Source organism: Equus asinus, chromosome 14 (assembly GCF_041296235.1).
Source record: "Equus asinus isolate D_3611 breed Donkey chromosome 14, EquAss-T2T_v2, whole genome shotgun sequence".
Lineage (NCBI taxonomy): Eukaryota > Metazoa > Chordata > Mammalia > Perissodactyla > Equidae > Equus > Equus asinus.
The window spans coordinates 45,487,621-45,507,273 of NC_091803.1; the positions used below are offsets into that span (position 1 = coordinate 45,487,621).

Sequence of the window (19,653 nt, forward strand, 5' to 3'; positions counted from 1 at the left end):
CATGGGGTCACTCTGCTGGCTCCTCGGCCGGCGGCGAGTAGGAGAGCTGAGGCCCCCAGCCGCCCCAGCGTGCTCTCTCCGCCCGCCCCGCCCAGGACAAGCTGAGCAGCCAGACCTTCGGCACGGACCTGCCGCTGGTGGACCAGCAAGTGGAGCAGCACAACATCTTCCACAACGAGGTCAAGGCCATCGGGCCCCACCTGGCCAAGGACGGGGGCAAGGTGGGCGCCAGCTGCTGGCAGGGCCCCGGGGAAGGCGGGGCTCACACCTGCACCCCCTAACCCACACCCTCGGCTCTGTCCTCAGGAGCAGAGCAGCGAGCTCCAGGCCAAGTACCAGAAGCTGCTGGTGAGGCGCCCCGGGGGCCGGGTGCAGGGGTGGGGACCGGGGACAGGACGCGTGTGCGGGGAACGTCTCCCACAGACGGAAGGGGCGAAGGGGAGAGACGGTACCCCAGCCCCCAGCTGAGCGGCACCCAGTCTGCCCTGTGCTCATGGAAAACCCCCATAGCCCATCCTACGATGTGCTTCTTTCTTTATTAAGCGCCTACTGGGTGCCACGTGCTATTGGCAGCAGTTTTCTGTTACCCTTTGTAAAACCTTGACAGAATGCGTTCTTTTTAAAACCGCACAAGCGATGCGTCTGTGCTCATTGCGGACGCTTCCATCACCTCTGATGGGGGCACGGCGTCACCCTGAGTGGGCTTGGGAGCCAGACAGCCTCCTCCCCTTGTTGGTGGGGGGCCCTTGAGCCACCAGCTTCTCCTCCGTGAGCCTCAGTTTCCTCCTCTGTAAACTGGAGTTCCTTTGAGTCCCTGCCTCATAGGACTGCTTTGAGGATGGCGCCCGTTAATGTTGGGGGACGCCGTCCTGGCGCTCGCTGGGCCCGTGTCTGTGTGAGCGGCTGTTATTTGCAGAGCAAAACAGAGCCCTCCCTCGTCCCTCCCGGGCCCCCTGCCCCAGCCCCACCTCTTCTCACTTTGCTACGGTGTGTCCTTTGTGATAAAAGTAACAGTGGGAGCTGTAGCTGCTGCACTGATTGAGCACCAACTGCATGCCAGTCTTTGTGCCCTCTGAGATCAGTGGTGTCGCCATCCCCATTTCGCCGATGAGTAAACCGAGGCTCCACAGAAGTGTCGGTTCCGCGAGAGTTTTGTGTCTTGCACGTCACCGTCCCCCCAGTGCCTGGAGCCATGCCCGGCACTTCAGATGCTCGATGAACGTTTGCTGAGTGAATGAATGAGTGTCAGAGGGTCAGGTGGTTCCCGCTGGGAAGCGGCCAAGCCGGGCTTGTCCCGGGCGGGCAGGAGGCATGGAGGGGGCGGTCTGCGGTGGTCCCCGTGGCCCCAGCCTTGTCCTCGGCCGCCCGCAGGCGGCGTCGCAGGCGCGTCAGCAGCACCTGAGCTCACTGAGGGACTACATGCAGCGCTGCACCAACGAGCTGTACTGGCTGGACCAGCAGGCCCGCGGCCGCCTGCAGTACGACTGGAGCGACCGCAACCTCGACTACCCCAGCCGCCGGCGCCAGTATGAGGTGGGGGCCGGGCCGGGCTGGGCGGGCCGGGACGGAGGGAGCGCCGGGCTGCCAGGCTGAGTGCCCCCCCACCACCCCCTGTAGAATTTCATCAACCGGAACCTGGAGGCCAAAGAGGAGAGAATCAACAAGCTGCACAGCGAGGGGGACCAGCTGCTGGCCGCCGAGCACCCCGGGAGGAACTCCATCGAGGTGCGTGTGCCCCGGGAGGGGACGCCTCCTCCAGGGTGGCCTCAGGGCCGCCTCTGTGGTGGGCCCCCTAGACTCGGGCAGCCCTGTGTCCTGTGTCCATCTGTGTGTCTGTCTCCATTTCGCCGTCTTGTCTGGCTCCCTCTGACCCCGCCTCCTCTCTTTCACTCCATCCTTTGCTGCATCCTGCCCTCGGCCCCTCACCTCCGAAGTCCATAAGATGCCTCATTTCCTTAGAGGGCTGTGAAAAAGGGCTTTAAGCAGCAAAAATCTATGCTGTCACACTTCCGGAGGACAGAAGTCAGAAATCCAGGTGTCAGCAGGCCCATTCCCACTGACAGCTCTCGGGGAGGGTCGGTCCTTCGCTCTCCTGGCATGTGCTGCTGCCAGCAGGCTGTGGTGGTCCTGGGTTCGGGGCAGCATCACTCCTATCTCTGCCTCCATCTTCATGGGGCCTCCTCCCCTGTGTGTCTGTGTGTCATCTCCTCTCGTCTTGAGGATGCCAGTCACTGGATTTAGGGCCCACCCCAAATCCAGCATAATTTCATCTTGAGATCCTTAACTAGTAACATCTGCAAAGACCCTATTTCCAAATAAGGTCACATTCTACGTTCTAGGTAGAAATGAATTATGGGTATGGGGGGGACCCCATTCAACCCCCTACCGTGCCTTTGTGAAAATATTAAAAAAGCACTGCTTTGTCTGGGCAAACGCAGCCCCCACTTTCCCCTTTTGCAGTGCGCAACCTAAGCACCAGTACACGACAGCCATGCTTGGCTCCTCAGCACGTCCCCGCTCTCCTCCTCCCACCCCTGGGCAGGAGCTGGCTGCCTCTGCAGGAGCCAAACCCAGAGAGACGCCAGAGGCCTCCTACCCCACCATTCTCTGGTCCAGAATCCCAGCATCCCTTCCCTGGTGTCCCAGGCACCTGCCTAGCAGCCATCTGCCCCATTCTCCTGGCAGGCTCACATGGAGGCCGTGCATGCAGACTGGAAGGAGTACCTGAACCTGCTCATCTGCGAGGAGAGCCACCTGAAGTACATGGAAGACTACCACCAGGTATCTGCGGGCGCCAGGCCCCAGTGGTGGGGGTGCTTTGTGCCACCTTGGCTCACTTGTGGCCTTGGCACTGCTTCCCCCGAGCCTCGCAGCGCCCACACTCCCAACCGCAAACACGGGCGAGCCCCGAGCTTGCTGGGCCCTTGTCTGTCTTCCCCGGGGGCTGGGGCTGGAGAGTCTGATTTGACGGGTCAGCGTGCGCCCCAGAAATGAGCGTATGGCGTTTTCATTGTGATAAATAGATCTGAACTGAAATTTGCCTTTTTGGCCATTTTTAAGTGTCTAACCCAGGGCATTCATTCATTGCATTCACGGTGGTGTGCAACCAGCACCACTGTCTTTCCAAAACTCCTTCCTCACCCCGCACGGAAACTCTGTACGTGTTACACAGCCACTCCCCAGCCCTCCCTCCCTCGCCCCTGCGAACTTCTGATCCACCTTCTGTCCCGACGGACTTGCCTGTTGTAGAGATTTCGCATACGTGCAGTCACCTGGTGTGTGGCCGTTTGTGTCTGGCTTCTTTCACTGAACGTGTTTCGTAGGCTCACCTGGGCTGTAGCATGAATCAGAACTTCCTTCCTTTTTATGGCCAAATAGTATCCCATTGCATGGATTGGCCACCTTTTGTTTATCCGCTCATCCGTTGATGGCGGCTGGTTGTTTCTGTGGGAATGTCTGTCAGAGGACAGCTGACAGTGAACGATTCCAGAGTTGATAGACTGACAAATGGGCGAGAGAATTTTCTAGAACAGAGTGGGGAGGCTTGTCTTCTGTGTATCAAGACTTGGAAGGAAACAGCATTAAGTCAGGGTGTCCCTGGCACAGAGGAGTGGAACGGGAGGGAGCCCAGAGCTTACTGGTGGACGTGAAAGGTTCATGTCGTTGAGGTGGCGTCATGTGGATTGGTGGGAAGGGACCCGCTTCTTCCCCGTGGGGCCCCCAGAAGTTGGGCTGGGGAGGGTTGGGGGTGTCCCCGAGCAGCAGAGCCTTTGGGTTCAGGGTGAGTAGGAGGCCCAGCCCCGCCCGGGGTGCTCCTGCAGCCACAGCCAGGATGAGCCCCTGCGTCCTGGCGGTTTCCTGTCCACAGTTGGGCCCCTGGTCTCCCCTAGTTCCACAGAGACGTGAAGGATGCTCAGGAGCTGCTGCGCAAGGTGGACTCAGACCTGAACCAGAAATACAGCCCCGACTTCAAGGACCGGTACCAAATCGAGCTGCTGCTGCGGGAGCTGGATGTGAGTGACGGCCCTCCCTCCCGGCTCCTACCCGCCCACTGCCCCGGCCTCCAGGGAGGCAGCGTGGTCTCACCCAGGCACTCCCCCCCTGCCTTCAGGACCAGGAGAAGGCTCTGGACAAGTATGAGCACGTGGTGCGCGGCCTGCAGAAGCGAGGGCAGCAGGTGGTGCCCCTCAAGTACCGCCGGGAGACGCCGCTCAAGCCCATCCCCGTGGAGGCGCTCTGTGACTTTGAGGGCGACCAGGTGAGCTCTGCCCATGTGCCCCCGGAGCCCCAGGCAGGCCGGGCCCAGATCTGTCCCTTTGCATGTCACCGGGAGGTCTTCAGGGTGACGTGGCTGGATGTGGGGCCTCACACATCTTCAGGAGCCTGTGCTCGTCCCCGTCGCTGGGGTTGCTCTCTGCCAGCCGCCACCCCCAGCCACCCTGGCCTCCTGGTCCCGCTTAGCAAGCCCAGTCATTCCCTCGGAAGTCCCGGGGAGGGTCCCCATTGGCCCACTTTGAGTCACGTGTCCAGCCTAAACCAATCATGGTGGCCTGGGGGGGGTGATGCCCTTCTTCCAGGGACCGGGCCTGACTCACTGTCCACCCGTGGCAGTCAGGGACTGGGAGCAGAGGAGGGACGAGACCACGTGGACTGAGAATGGGGGGTGGGTTCCCCAAAGAGAGATCCAGGCGGGTGCTGGACCCGCAGACCCAACACACATCCCCCGGCCCCTCCCAGTGCTCTATGGCGAAAGGTCTCGGGGAGGGTCTGGGAGATGGGCTGATGCACCCTAGGTCCAGGAGTTGGGGGACGGGGGTTCCCAGGCCGCTGGCCGAGGCAGGTCTGTCCATGTCCTCTGACCGTTTGGCCTGCCCCCGCCAGGGCGTGATCTCACGGGGCTACAGCTACACCCTGCAGAGGAACAACGGGGAGAGCTGGGACCTCATGGACAGCGCGGGGAACAAGCTGACCGCCCCGGCCGTCTGTTTCATGATCCCCCCCACCGACCCCGAGGCCCTGGCTCTGGCCGACAGGTACAGGGGCAAGGGAGGAAGCCAGCCTGGATTGACAGCCCCCTCCTCGGGCCCCTCAGGTCCCATTCACAGCCCTGGGCATCCCGACTCAGCCTCAGGAGGCCACTGACATTCCCACACCTGCACCCCCTTGGAGGCTCAAGTGGGACAGGAGCGGATCCTGTTGGCTGGGCTCATTTGCTGTGTGAACGTCCAACTGTGGGCACAGCTCAGAGAGCAGTTTCTCTGCAAGCGCCTCTGGGCCTTTGTACGTGCTGCTGCTGCTTCTACCTGGACACCTACTTGCTGCCTGCTTGGCTCAGGCCTCCTGGCTTGAAGACCCAGCCCCGGGGTCACTTCTGTGAAATCTTCCCTGATTGCCCCCTGGCCCTCCACCCTGGCTCCAGAAGTGCTGCCCCCTCTTGGCTCTCATGCAGCTTCTCCCCCTGCACATACCACTCTTTATCAGGATGCCCTGTGTAGGCGTCAGTCTCATTGGGCAGGAGCTCCCTGGGGAGACTTACTATCTCCAGGGCCCTGCTCAGTACCTGTGCACAGTAAGTACCCCAGAACTCTCTGTTGAGTGAATGAGTGACTTAAGGAGCGCCTTCATTTATTCGGTCAGCGAACAGTGAGCACCTGCTGCGCTGCTTCCTCAGGGGCAGCCTCTTGGTGGGGCAGATAAAGGAACGGACAGGAGAGTTTTAGGCACAAGACTTACTATGAAGAGAGAGGAAGGAGGGAGGGAGGGGCGGGAGTCTGTCTGAACCCGGGAGCAAAGGCAGACCAGTGTTAGTGCAAATCCTTCCTGTGTGTGCCGTGTTTTAAGTTTTCAAAGCGCTTTGACAAGCCCTGACTCCTCTGGGCTGTCTGTGCCTGTGGGTGGTGGGGCCATGGGCAGCCGGGGTCCCCAGCCTGTCCCTGCTCCCACAGCCTGGGCAGCCAGTACCAGAGTGTGCGGCAGAAAGCAGCGAGCAGTCAGAGTGCACTCCAGCAGCGGCACGAGGTGCTGAAGGCAGAGAACCCTGGAGGTGGGTGCCGGGGCTCCTGCCCGGGGCCCTGGGGAGACCAGGAAGAGGGGTTTGACCCAGGTCTATGCCTCGGAGTGGGTGGTAGGGTTGGGCATGGGAGGGGTGGGCTGGCCCTGGAGGTCCCAGCAGGCCTCCCAGGCCCCCTCCCTGGGCCTCCCCACCCCTACCGTCACCTGATTCTGTGATTTCTCTCCGGCAGATGCCTCTGACCTCCAGGGGCGGCAGCTGCTGGCTGGCTTGGACAAGGTGGCCAGTGACCTGGACCGGCAAGAGAAGGCCATCACGGGGATCCTGCGGCCACCACTGGAGCAGGGCCGGGCCGTGCAGGACAGCGCCGAGAGGGCCAAGGACCTCAAGGTACCCCCAGGCTGAGGGCGCAGGCTGGCCCCTGGCTCTCTAGGGCTCCTGCTTCAGGTCGCATCCCCAGGGGGGTCCTGGTGCTCGACAGGGACCACCTGCCACGTGTAGCCAAGAAGCCCTGAGTCGGGGAGCAGGGGGGGCTGTTCTAGGCTGAGGACAGAGGAGGTGCTGAGCCCTGGCCCCTGCCCCCCGACACGTCCCCAGAGGAAGGGCTGGCAGGGCTCACGCTGTATCTGCACGGCTTGTCGCCCACGGGCTCATGGCAGGACAGTCACGCGTCACTCAATGACAGGGATGTGGTCTAAGAAACGCGTGGTTATGCGAACATCATGGGGTGGACTTACACACACCCAGATGGAACCTACCGCACGCCTTGGCTCCACAGGACTCCCCTTAGGGGACCGCCATCGTCTGTGCAGTCCACTGTTGACTGAAAGGTTGTTTTGTGGCGCATGACTGTACTGACACCAGCAGTGCCTGTGGCCTGAGTAGCCCGAGCGGAGTGAGGCTCCAGTGCATGGTGGCACTCAGTCACACAGTCGGCTCACTCCCTGCCTGACCACGGACCTGTTGTTGAAACCCAAGCCTCAGTTTCTTTAGTAGAATGGGCTGGTCCCCTCTCGCAGGGCTGTGGGAACATGGCGGAGACGATGCATGTGATACCAGCCACGGCTCCCCCTCACACACACAGTCTCGCAGGTCCTCAGCACCCTGCGCATGGGCGTGACCGTCCCTGCTTTACAGAGGAGCGCAGTGGCCCTGATGCAGCTCACGTCGGGGTTGGGAGGGGCTCACAGCTGGAGGGTGCCTGGTCCCAGGGTGGGGCATGGCCAGGCCCCACCACGTCCCTTCCTGAGCTGCTTGGAGTCACGGGGTCTCCACCTGTGAATGGGGAGAGCAAAGCACCTACCTCGTAGAATTGCCCCATAGACGAATGAAATCCCCCACGTGCAGTGCTTGCAACAGTTAAGTGCTCGCTAATTACCATTCGTTTTCATCACTCCTGTGAGTCACGGTCCAGGCATCACAATTCCCTGGGATGCTCATAACAAATGCAGACTCCTGGGCTGGCGCCCCAAACCCGGAGGGCCCAGGCCCCTGCATTCCAATCAGGCCTCCCCAGCAGCTTCCACCGTCCCCTGAAGCATGGGCACTCCCCTGGGGGCTGCCTGGCTGTGGCCAACACGAAGGGCTCTGGTCCCTGCAGAACATCACCAACGAGCTGCTGCGGATCGAGCCCGAGAAGGCGCGCAGCACGGCCGAGTGCGAGGTGTTCCTGCAGGCCCTGCCGGGCAGTGGCAGCGCACCTCTGCTGAGGACCCGGGTGGAGGACACCAACCGCAGATATGAGCGCCTGGTGCAGCTGCTGGACTCGGCCCAGGAGAAGTGAGTGGCAGCTGGGCAGCGGGGAGGTCAGGCCGGGTTAAAGGGCCAGGTGGGCATCCCCACTCCTGACCCCTGTCCTCAGGGTCAGCGTTGCCAACCGCCTGGAGAAGAGCCTGCAGCAGGGCTGGGAGGTGCTGGCCACGTACGAGAACCAGCTGATGGAGGATGACACGGTGCCTGAGGCTGGCCGCGCTCTGGACAGCAAGAGGCAGGAGCTGGCGGTGAGTGTGGGGACCCTGGGCCTCGGGAGCCTTTCTCTCCTGGTGCTCCCACCCCAGCATCTCTGGACAGACAAAGGGCCCGAGACTCCCAGGGCCACAGCTGCGAGTTTCTCCAGGTTTGGAATGCCTGCAGGGTGCCAAACTGGAATTTGCCAGTGGAGGCCCCTGGCACGAATCCCAGCTGCTCACAGGGTTTGAGGCTTGTGGAAATCAGGTGCTAGTGTTGGCAAACCAATATCTACATAACCCCCAGACTCCCAGGGTCCCTGGGCCTGCACGTTCCCGGGTGAGGTCAGCTAGAGCACAGCAGCAGCTGCCCCTGCCCCTGCGTCTGCTTTCTCTCAGCTGCCGCTGGGCCCACCTCCCGTATTTGCCAGACCACCTCACCGCTGCTCCCATTCGAGTCTGTGGGCCTGTGGGAGGCCGCGACCACACCCCAGTTCATAAAACCCCTGCCACGTGTTGAAAGCCTCGCCTCAGAGCTGAGGAAATGGGCTCTGAGAATGAAGCCTTCGCCAAGGCCTGGGGGGCCTCAGGGCAGCGGGGCGCCCGTGTCTGGGCACAGTGTCACAGGGCATGTGCTGCCGGCCATGGGGTCTAGAAGTTCATTTTGGCGGTTGTGTTCCCTGTAAGGGAACTCTGCAGAGAAACGCAGAGGCAAAGCCCCTGGCCCTTCCCAGGCCCAGGCTTACCACCCCACAAGGCGAGAGGCCCCAAGCACTGGGGGCAGTCCTGCCCCGGCTCAGGGAGCTCCGGCCATAGCGCCCACCGTCTGCTCCACCCTGGCAGGCCATGGCCTCGGAGCTGCGGGCCCAGAAGGCCCTCCTGGGGGAGGTGGAGCAGAACCTGCGAGCGGCCAAGCAGTGCTCCAGCTCGCTGGCCAGCCGCTTCCAGGAGCACTGCCCCGACCTGGAGCGCCAGGAGGCCGAGGAGCACAAGCTGGGCCAGCGCTTCGACAACCTCCGCCAGCAGGTGGAGCTCAGGTGAGGGGCCGCCAAAGTGGGCTCTCCGCTGATGCCACCAAGGGCTGTTTGTCTTCTAACTAACTTCCTCTTTTTGAAAAAAGCAATCCACATACAAAGTGAAAAACTCCGTGGTCATAAGGACCAGCCTCTGCCCCCAAGGTGAGCACTGCTTCCAGTTTCTCATGTCTCCTTCCCAAATACGCTGTACAAGCCGGGAGGGTAGACGGCAGACAGACGACAGCACACCACAGACACGGCATCTTGCTGTTTTCCCTGTCATGTATTTTACCACTTCATGAGTAAGGGTTCCTTCCTCTTCTGTTTTCTGGAAGAGTTTGTGTAGAATTGATATTTCTCTCTTAAATGCTTGGTAGAAGCCACCTGGGCCTGCAATTTGTTTGATTTTAAACCACAAATTCATCCTCTTTAATAGAGACTGGACTAGGTGGGTCATCTCTCTTTTTTTTTTGGTGAGGGAGATTGGCCCTGAGCTAACATTCGTGCCCATCTTCCTCTACTTTATATGTGGGACACCTGCCATAGCATGTTGATAAGCGGTGTGTAAGTCCACACCTGGGATCCAAACCTGCAAACCCTGGGCTGCCAAAGCAGAGCATGTGAACTTACCCACCATGCCACCAGGCCGACCCCATGGGTCATCTCATTCTTGAATCAACTTCATTAGTTTGTCTTTCTAGGAATTTGTCCATCTCATCAAGTTGTTCAATTTACTGGCATAAAATCATTCATAATACTCATCCTTCCAGGATCTGAGGGGATGTCCTCCCTCATTTCTTCTTCGTATTTGTATGTTCTCTTTTTTTGCCCTGATCATTCTGTCTGAAGTTTATTAATTTATTGACCATTTCAAAGAACGATCTTTGGTTTCAATAATCTTTCTCCTGTTTCCTTGTTCCGTTTCATGGACATCTGCTCTCTATTATTTCCTGCTGCTGCTTACATGGGGTTTAATTTGCTCTTCTTTTTTTCCCTTAAGGTGGAAGCTTAGATTGATTCGAGAGCTTCCTTCTTTTCTAATATAAGCATTTAATACGAGTCATTTTCCTCTAAGTGCTGCTTTTGCTGTGTCCCACAAATTTTGATGTTTTTATTTCCCGTGAGTTGAAAAGATTTCCTCACCTCGCTGGCGGTTTCTCCTTGGACGCTGGGTTGTTCGGGCCCCATGATACACAGTGGGTGTCTCTGCAAGTCAGTCCACATGGACACACCTGTTCTTCACAGGGGCCGCGGAGTACTCCAACTTGACATTCCATAACGCACTGAACTGCTTCCTTTCTGGCGAACGTTTAAATTACATTTGGTTCCCCCTCCCCCCTTTTTTTTTAAAAAAAAGAGCAGATGGTTTCTTTAGGAAGGGCTGGGAGGCAGCCTCCGGTGAGGCATCCGCGCGCTGCGGCAGAGGCCTGCCTGACCGTGGCTTTGCCCCGCAGGGCTCAGAGCCTGCAGAGCGCCAGGGCTGCTTACGATGACTACCGCAGCAGCTGCGACCGCCTGCTCCAGTTCTTGTCCAACATCCCCAGCTACGAGCCCCAGGAGACAGACAGCCTCAGCCAGATGGAGACCAAGCTCAAGAATCAGAAGGTAAGACGGCTGCTTCCACGTCTACAGGCATATGGTCACGGGGGCGGGGCGGGGTCAGAAGTCAGCAAGCCCCTTTCTAGGACAGCCAGGCAGTGGCTGCTGCTTGCCCTGGGCAGAGCTGTGTCCTCGCGGGACCTTGGCCCTGCCTGGCCGCCAGCACCTGACTCTCTGAGAACAGGAACCGTGTCTCGCTCCCTCCTCCCTCCTCAGTGCCCAGCACGGCCCGGCCAGAGGGGAACAGCGCAGGCTGGCTGAACGAGCGAATGGCTGCAGAAGCATGAGGAGCCCTCGTGGGGAAAAATCCCATTTCCGAAGTTCAGTCCTGGCTCCTCAGAAGGCAGCAAGGCCTTGGGGTGGGGGGTGAGGAACATGAGAACCCAACAGCCTAGACTCAGATCCACCCCAATTAGCCATGACCCGATGGGCAAGTCATTGAGCCTCTCTGTGCCTCAGTTTCCTCACTCATAAACTGGAGATAAGGATGATGCTTAATGACCTCACAGGACTGGTGGAGGATTAAAGGAGATCGTCTAAGTGAGCTGTCAGAACAGCGCTGACATTCTGAAGCACTCCATACGCATTCGTTTCCTGGTGAAGATAATTATCTTCTTGGCCCTTCTTCACAGGGCCTTAGAATTTCCTTTTCTAACAAACAAACGTATACAAGGAAGCCATTCCTTATACTTTGTACGACAGAATAATTTCAGATTCTAAGCAATCTAGCTACTTTATCAAGGTTTTGGTTTTTTTAAAATTTGACTTTTAAAGTCTCTGTTGTTTTACAGAACCTGCTAGATGAAATAGCAAGAAGGGAAGAAGAAGTGCAGAGAGTCTGTAGCCACTCCCAGCAGTACCAGCAAGCTGTCAAGGTGAGACGTGGCGCTCCCGCCCAGAGCGTCCACCGGCAGGGCCTCCTTCCGCCAGGCGAGCCTGGCCGTGTCCTCCTCAGGCCCTGCTGGCAGCCCTGCAAGCTGGCACAGCCCTCTGGGGAAACTGTATGGTACCAGGCATCGAAGACCAGAAAAGGGTTTTCTACTCTTTGAAGCAGTAAACTGGGTGGACTTGGCGCCAAGGAAAAGATACAAAAGAGTAACGCAGGATAAACAAATCTCTGTGACAGCGTCACTTACGGAAGCAAACTAGACAAACTAGAAATAGCCTAAATGTCCAATAGGAGGGGAACAGCTGAGGAAATTGTCACCCTCCCACCTGATGGATTATAAAGTCATCAAACTGATCAACCCAACAGGAGGGTCGGGAGGTGGTGACAGGAGACAGGGCATATGGTGCAGTGTGAAATGAAGACAGCACAATGTCACACTCTCGGGGCCTGGGGCAGCCCTCTCTGGGGGTGCAGGGGCACCATGGGCCTTCTTTTTCTGGTTGGTGGTGGTTCTGGACATGGCTCTGGACTGCTGACGTGTCGTGGCTTCTCAGAACCCCCTGGCGGGCAATGCAGGGCAGCTGTGGAGGAGCTCTGCGGGCAGCCGGAAGGGGTGGAAGAATGTCTCAGTCTCAGCCGCCCTTGTCTGCCCTCTGCCGTGTCTGTCTCCCAGGACTATGAGTTAGAAGCAGAGAAGCTGAGGTCCCTCCTTGACTTGGAAAATGGAAGGAGCAGCCATGTGAGCAAGAAGGCCAGGCTCCAGTCCCCTGCCACCAAAGTGCGGGAAGAGGTGAGCTCTGGGCCGGGCCTTCTCAGAGTCCCCACCCTCTAGGGAGTGTGCCACCCAAGCCTCAGAGATGCACTCACAGTAGGGGAAGCGGGCGAGAGCCCTCCCGGGTGCAGACGGTCTGTGAGAAGAGAATGAACTTGTTCTGGGGCGGCGACCCTGGTGCGCCCAGAGAAGCCCACGGGAGTTTTCTGGCCAGAGCACGCGTGTGGGAGGTTCCTACTTTGCCCCTCAAGAGGTACAGAAGGAGGGCTGATGTTATGAGCTCCTTCTGTGCATGAGGACACGACGGCTCAGAGACAGGAACTGCCGAGGTCCCTGCAGGTTTAGACTCCTGACTCTAAATCCACTTCTCTCCACCAGATGAGACTGTAGTCTAAGTCCAGGTAGGAAGGGGCAGCAGCTACCCTGTATCCCCAGAGGCCAGCCTTTCCAGGTGCTGTCCGAGCTCTCTCTCGCTTAGCCTGCTGACTGCTGTTTGCTGACTGCCCTCCTGCAGGAAGCGGCGCTGGCTGCCAAGTTCACCGAGGTCAATGCCATCAACAGGCAGAGGCTGCAGAACCTGGAGTTTGCGCTGCATCTCCTGAGGCAGGTAATGGATCTTAGTGAGACGTTCGACTCAAAACTGTCCCAACAGGCGAGAAATAAGACTCATTCTGCCTCAAAGAAACAGCCAGTGGGAGTGCCCCTTGCTAACACAGCTGGCAGCACCAGCGCAAATGCCGGCCCGAGCCAGTGCTTCTGTTCACATGCGTATAACTTACGCGTTCCATCCCACAGACGGTCGCTGAGTGCCCAGGAAAAGGGCACTCCCTTGTTAAGGTCCATAATGTCTGTGACAGCACTGTGATAGCGAGACACTGGATGCAATCACCATGGCTCGGCAGCGGGTGGTGAACTACATTAAGGTCCGCCCATAGGACAGGAGATGATGCAGCTGTTACAGAGAAGCAGCGCGCTGGCGGCCACAGCAGAATTCGCTCTCTGTGTTGTGTGATACGCAGAGCGCGCAGCAGGGCACTACCATTTGTGCAGAACAAATAAACACATGGTGCACACTAAAGACACACGGGTCTCAAAGGACAGATACCCTCTAGGAACAGGACCAGAGAGGGAGACTCACTTCACATCTTGTGCGGTTTTAAAATATTTTACCAGATGCACTGAAAAAACTGAAACTAGTTGTTTACTGTTTTCAGAAGTAACCCTAGAATTCCAGAGAACCCAGCCCTGAGGGATCCTTGGGGATCAGAGGACAACCAGTCTGACCTGTTCACAGTGACCCAGGTGCACTCCGGCCAGGTGAGAATGGCCCGTACGGAGAGTCTGCCTTTAACCATGTGCTGTCTTCTCCTTCCAGCAGCCAGAGGTAGCAGTGACCCATGAGACCCTGCAAGGGAGCAAGCCAGGCTCTGGAGCAGAGGAGACGTGGAAGATTCAGAAGGAGCTGGACGAGGAGACCGAGCGGAGGCAGCAGCTGGAGAACGAGGTCAAGAGTGCCCAGGAGGAAATCCGGATTCTGCAGAATCGGAGCCCCCAGGAAGCGGTGGTGAGGAAGGAGGTGCTGAAGAAGGTGCCAGACCCCGCGCTGGAGGAGAGCTTCCAGCAGATGCAGCGGACGCTTGCGGAGGAGCGGCACAAGAACCAGCTGCTGCAGGAGGAGCTGGATGCGCTGCGGCTGCGGCTGCGCGCCCTGGAGCAGGAGGCCAGGGATGGAGGGCAGGAGTACGTGGTGAAGGAGGTCCTGCGCATCGAGCCAGACAGAGCCCAGGCTGACGAGGTCTTGAGGCTGAGGGAGGAGCTGGAGGAGCTGAGGCGGCAGAAAGGCACCCGGGAAGCAGAGGCGGTCCTCCTGCAGCAGCGCATCGCAGCCCTGGCCGAAGAGAAGAACCGGGCTCAGGAGAAGGTCACAGAGAGGGAGGTGGTGAAACTGCAGAACGACCCCCAGCTGGAGGCAGAGTACCGGCAGCTGCAGGAGGACCAAGAGCGGGAGGGCAAGCTCAGGGAGAAGCAGGAGGAGGAGCTGAGCTTCCTCCAGGACAAGCTGAAGAGGCTGGAGAAAGAGCGGGCCATGGCCGAGGGGAAGATCACCGTCAAGGAGGTGCTCAAGGTGGAAAAGGATGTGGCAACCGAGAGGGAGGTCGGCAATCTCAAACGCCAGTACGAGGACGAGGCCGCCAAGGCTCGTGCCAACCAGAAGGAGAAGACGGAGCTGCTGCAGAAGATTTGGGCCTTGGAAGAGGAAAACGCCAGAGTGGTGGTGCAGGAGAAGGTGCGGGAGATCGTCCGGCCCGACCCCAAGGCAGAGAGGGAAGTGGCCAGCCTCCGCCTGGAGCTCGTGGAGCAGGAGCGCAAGTACCGGGGGGCTGAGGAGCAGCTGAAGAGCTACCAGAGCGAGCTGGAGGCACTCAGGAGGCGGGGCCCACAGGTGGAAGTCAAAGAAGTGACCAAGGAAGTCATTAAGTACAAGACCGACCCCGAGATGGAGAAGGAGCTTCAGAGGCTCAGGGAGGAGATCGTCGACAAGACCAGGCTCATCGAAAGGTGCGATCTAGAGATCTACCAGCTGAAGCAAGAGATTCAGTCCCTGAAAGACAGCAAACCCCAGGTGCAGACAAAGGAGGTGGTCCAGGAGATCCTCCAGTTCCGGGAAGACCCCCAAACCAGAGAGGAAGTGGAGTCTCTGAGGGCCAGACTGTTGGAGGAGCAGAAGAAGCAGGTGGATCTGGACAGGGAGCGGGCTTCCCAGGAGGAGAAAATCAAACAGAAGGAGGAGGAGCTTTCCCAGGTGAAGGAAAAGGTGGTCCCACGGGAGGTCGTCAGGTATGAGGAGGAGCCCGGCCTGCGGGCCGAGGTGAACGCCTTCACCGAGAGCATCGACGTCGAGCTCCGGCAGATCGACAACCTCCGCGGGGAGCTGCGGCGGCTGCAGCGCCGGCGAGCCGAGCTGGAGCACCAGCTGGAGGAGCTGGAGCGCGAGCGGCAGGCGCGCAGGGAGGCTGAGCTGGAGGTGCAGCGGCTGAAGCAGCGGCTGGCCGACCTGGAGGAGGAGGAGGGGGAGGCACGGGAGAAGGTGACGCTCAAGCAGAAAGTGGTGCTGCAGCAGGACCCCCAGCAGGCCCGGGAGCACTCCCTGCTCCGACTCCAGCTGGAAGAAGAAAGGCACCGGCGGCAGGTCTTGGAGAGTGAGCTGGAGACCCTGAGGAAGAAGCTCACCAACCTGGAGAGGATGGAGGTCAAGGAGAAGGTGGTCTTCTCCGAAAGCGTCCAGGTGGAGAGGGGCGACACCGAGCAAGAGATTCAGAAGCTCAAGAGCAGCCTGGAGGAGGAGAGCCGGAGCAAGAGGGAACTGGACGCGGAGGTGAGCCGGCTGGAGGCCAAGCTGTCGGAGCTGGAGTTCTCTAACTCCAAGTCGTCTAAGGAACTGGACTTCCTGAGGGAAGAAAACCACAAGCTCCAGCTGGAGCGGCAAAACCTGCAGCTCGAGACCCGAAGGCTCCAGTCAGAAATTGAAATGGCGGCAACAGAAACACGAGACTTGAGGAACCTGACTGCGGTGGACTCTGGGACGAACCTCGACTCCAGGCTGTGGTCCCTGGAGAGAGAACTGGACGACCTCAAGAGGCTCTCCAGAGACAAAGATCTGGAGATCGACGAGCTACAGAAGCGCCTGGGCTCCGTGGCCGTCAAGAGGGAGCAGAGGGAGAACCACCTGCGGCGCTCCATCGTGGTCATCGACCCCGACACGGGCCGGGAGCTGTCCCCAGAGGAAGCCCACCGGGCCCGGCTCATCGACTGGAACATGTTTGTGAAGCTCAGGAGCCAGGAGTGCGACTGGGAGGAAATATCGGTGAAGGGGCCCAATGGGGAGTCCTCTGTGATCCACGACAGGAAGTCCGGCAAGAAGTTTTCCATTGAAGAGGCCCTGCAGAATGGAAGGCTGACCCCCGCTCAGTACGACCGCTACGTCAACAAGGATATGTCCATCCAGGAGCTGGCCGTCTTGGTGTCTGGGCAGAAGTAGGCACAGCCCTGCCCTCCATCTTCTTGGAAGTAGACGGCTGGCTCTCTCCTACCCAACAACCTCCTGCTGTCGTCTTCTCCCTGGCCCTGCGCTGGCTCCTAGTCTGTGCAGAGTGAGCATGTCACCCAAGCCCTGGCCGTCAGGTTGCTCAGAGCGCAGCTCACCTACAAGCGGGACAGGCACTGGCTGAACCATCATTCAGCCTGGGTGAGTGACCCACTTGGTCCTCCGATGATTCAGGATGGCCCTGCCCTTCCTTTTTCTCCCTTTACCTACACACTCCCATCAATAGACTCCTTGTGTGACACCTGGAAGCAATCCGAAAACTACTAAAGCACAAGACGACCAAGGTGGACAAGCCCGCTCCATGGAGCACTGGCCTTTGCACACCAGACCTGCATCCTTCACACCCCCCTGGGATTCTGGCTGAGAGCCGACCTTCCGTCAGAGGCATCCTAGTGAGACAGATCTGGGCGCTACGCCAGCAAAGGTGCAAAGAAGCCAGAATAGTGTCCGTCCCTCGGTGCTAGAGTGAAGGTTAATTGTCAGCCAGATTGTCCCAGGACAACGCGCCAGCAGAGAACGTTGGATTCCACGGGGGGCTGTGTTGCTGTTAGCCGGTCTCATGCCTTACATGTCCTGCTTATTCTCTCACTGGGGTTTAGGTATACTACATAGCTGACTGTTCACCAAGCCAATTTCGGGTTCTCTGTATCTCATGTATTAGCTAAGAGAAGGGGAGTAATGAGGAACTCTATTCACAGTGCAGAAATAAACGCCGGTGGCTTGATCCTAACTTCGTGTAAGTGTGTTTCTTCACCTCTGGTGTGTCAGGCTTACTCCCCCACTGCTCTTGGCTTTCAGCCAAAATGGATACTCCATATATACCAGCTCCTACAGGAGGAAGGAGTATTTGCAAATACGGTAAAAAGAAAAGAATGAGAAACGATGTTTTGGAAACCTTGAAACAATTTATTGAGTTGCTTTATACAAGATTAACAATTTCCACACCACCCCCTAACACCAGCATAGTCGCTGCACAAAAGCCACAGCCCCTTTCACACCTACGAAACGGCGCCAGGGAAAGCCCTGCAGCGCCGCAGCCCCCCGGCCCGGAGCCTGCTCTGCCCGCAGCTGGGCCTGGCCGTGGCTGTGGAAGTCATTCACTCTCTCATTACCACAAATAAAGCATAAACAAGAAAAAGAAATCTCGTAAACTCCCCATCAAAGAAACATTTCCCTGAGGCAAGAGGCATCACTAGCTTCCTAAAATGAGGGTATCTGCTCCAGCTGCACACTCAACGGTCTCTGGGAGGGGGAGCCCTGCGGGGGGGACCGGGTGTCCTCGGCCGCCTGCAGAGTTCCCGCACCGCTCAGCACTCACCGACGGCCTCTGCGCGACTCTGAGCTCAGCAATACAAATCTCTTCTTTGGCTCTTTTGCTACTACCTAAGACTATTCTGTAAACAAACTGGAAACCCAAGCTGCAAAAAATAGATATAATAAAGGGATAAGGAATCCACTTAGCCCAATGTGAAACACGTGTGGGTTCTTATGTAGAAAAGAAGTCAGAGCAGAGGCCTGGCCGGGGAGCTGACAGCGGTCTCACCCCCCTGGAAACCCGGCAAACCTCTGCACAAACTCTGAGTTACTGAGCACTGCACCCTGGGAGTCAGGGACCAAAGAGCCGCCTGTGTCTCCACACAGGTGTACATTCTGAGGAGGCTCTTTATTCTCCACGTATTTGAAATCACTTAGCTGGAGCAGTCAGTTCAGACACACCTTGCGGCACAGACTTCACAGGACAGGCACGTGCCCTAAAAATCCTTGTGAAGCAGCCACTGGTTGAGTGGGAAGAGCGTGGTGACGGGAGCCCAGGGGTAACTGTCCTAGTCTGTCTCTGATGTGCTCTCAAGCTCCCTGGCGCCTCGCCCTTAAGTCAGTGCACAGCCCCGCTGCCTGGAGAGCCCCAGGCCTCCAAGGCCCGTTTCTACATGCAGAGCCTGCTTCACAGAGGCCTGGCCCCACAGCTCTGCCTGAGAACAATTTCTAAAGAAAACAAACTGGAATGTCTATCTGTGACTTGGAACCCCTCATATCCTCGGCCCTCAAAGAGATGAAGAAGGGCTTTGGGGCTCTGTAGTCCACCTGTATGAACTCTGGAAAAACAAAATGGGGGCCTGGCTGAAATGGGATTTGGGGGTCCAGATGACCTTTGAGTCAGGATGGCACAGATTATGATGCGCAACCGCAGAAAACTCAAAACAGGCTATGTCTTAAATACAGACATATGTTTAAAAAAGGTCTTCATCTGAGATCCACTCAGCTGAATGGACGTGTGTCTAATTCTGCTCCACCATAAAGGCACTGGAATTACATCTTCCTATAATATGACGTGCGAAGAGCAGTCCCATTCTATCCAATGCATTTAATGGTAATGATGAAAACTGAGCCAAAAATAGGTGTCTTTAAAAATCCTATCACAATTGTTGAGTCTACAAAGGTCTTTTCTCTAAAAGAGCTTCATTGTCATGTTCGGCGGAGAAACTGGCCCCGACGATGAGCACACATTAGGTGTTCTGAGTAGTTTTCAGAGAGACAAGGTGTCTCCCAGCTGTGGCGTTAGCCCAGGTTTTTATCCTGTTGAGCACACAGCCTGAGGATGGGACGGACACCATGAGCATCCAGAGATCCTACTGTGGCCAGAAGGAGCCCCTGACCAGTAGGGCGCCATGAGGTACTCTGACCAAACGCCAGGGGATCGGGCAGACTTCACACACAGGTGTGCCAACCGCTCTGCCCTGCCGCCAGAGCTCCGAACGCGACCCAGCGCACTCCCCAGCCTAGAGCTGCCCCTCCAACGATTGTCCGTGACAGAGCTGCAAGGCCCGGAGCACCCGGCCAGTCAGTGCCTCTGGAGAAAAACAGGGCTGCTCCCCTAACTGAAGGCACGTCACAAGTGCCAAGAGATGCTCCACTTAGCACTCACACCTTCTCCAGAAGAAAACCAATCAGCAGAAAGAGCGCAGTGATTATCCAATTTCCGAGACCTACTCCCCTTCAGCCACCGGCCTTTCCTCTGAAGAGGTCACAATTTCCGTGGTACACCGGACCCCTTCCCATGAAGCTGAGAAGCATCTGGAAAAGAATAAGCAAAAACAGACCACGAGTCTTTCAGGGTCTCTGATTTCCTGAGGCAGCAGTAACCAAACCTCAAGGGGATCACTTCTTAAAAAGCAAAAGACCTGGAACGCTGAGTGTCCTAAGGCTCAAACAAGCCAAGAAAGCCTTGAAGAGGTTGCGGGAGCTGCTGTGTTCACAGAGCAGCAACTGCACTATGCGACAGGGGCCACTTCAACTCGGCTACAGCTGCCATCCTGGG

General features: G+C 57.9%; 2 protein-coding genes across 4 annotated transcripts in view; one reads left to right on the forward strand and one right to left on the reverse strand.

Moving 5' to 3' along the window:
- Positions 1-17,067, forward strand: part of PPL (periplakin) — a 43,458-nt gene extending 26,391 nt beyond the window's left edge. Inside the window, exons 5-22 of the mRNA XM_044747722.2 lie at positions 96-221; positions 307-348; positions 1,372-1,533; positions 1,618-1,725; positions 2,686-2,781; positions 3,891-4,013; positions 4,112-4,258; positions 4,882-5,033; positions 5,946-6,043; positions 6,243-6,400; positions 7,611-7,789; positions 7,872-8,010; positions 8,800-8,993; positions 10,427-10,577; positions 11,363-11,446; positions 12,134-12,250; positions 12,747-12,839; positions 13,608-17,067. Of these exons, the coding sequence (XP_044603657.2) occupies positions 96-221; positions 307-348; positions 1,372-1,533; positions 1,618-1,725; positions 2,686-2,781; positions 3,891-4,013; positions 4,112-4,258; positions 4,882-5,033; positions 5,946-6,043; positions 6,243-6,400; positions 7,611-7,789; positions 7,872-8,010; positions 8,800-8,993; positions 10,427-10,577; positions 11,363-11,446; positions 12,134-12,250; positions 12,747-12,839; positions 13,608-16,271 (4,833 nt within the window). The 3' untranslated portion in view covers positions 16,272-17,067. The remainder of the gene's footprint in view (positions 1-95; positions 222-306; positions 349-1,371; positions 1,534-1,617; positions 1,726-2,685; positions 2,782-3,890; positions 4,014-4,111; positions 4,259-4,881; positions 5,034-5,945; positions 6,044-6,242; positions 6,401-7,610; positions 7,790-7,871; positions 8,011-8,799; positions 8,994-10,426; positions 10,578-11,362; positions 11,447-12,133; positions 12,251-12,746; positions 12,840-13,607) is intronic.
- Positions 17,068-17,222: 155 nt separating this feature from the next.
- The window catches only part of UBN1 (ubinuclein 1), a 36,324-nt gene continuing 33,893 nt past the window's right edge, over positions 17,223-19,653 (reverse strand). For all 3 annotated transcript variants that reach the window (XM_044747723.2, XM_014833093.3, XM_070485009.1), the window contains one exon: positions 17,223-19,409. In XM_044747723.2, coding sequence (XP_044603658.2) covers positions 19,360-19,409 — 50 coding nt within the window. In that variant the 3' untranslated portion in view covers positions 17,223-19,359. The remainder of the gene's footprint in view (positions 19,410-19,653) is intronic.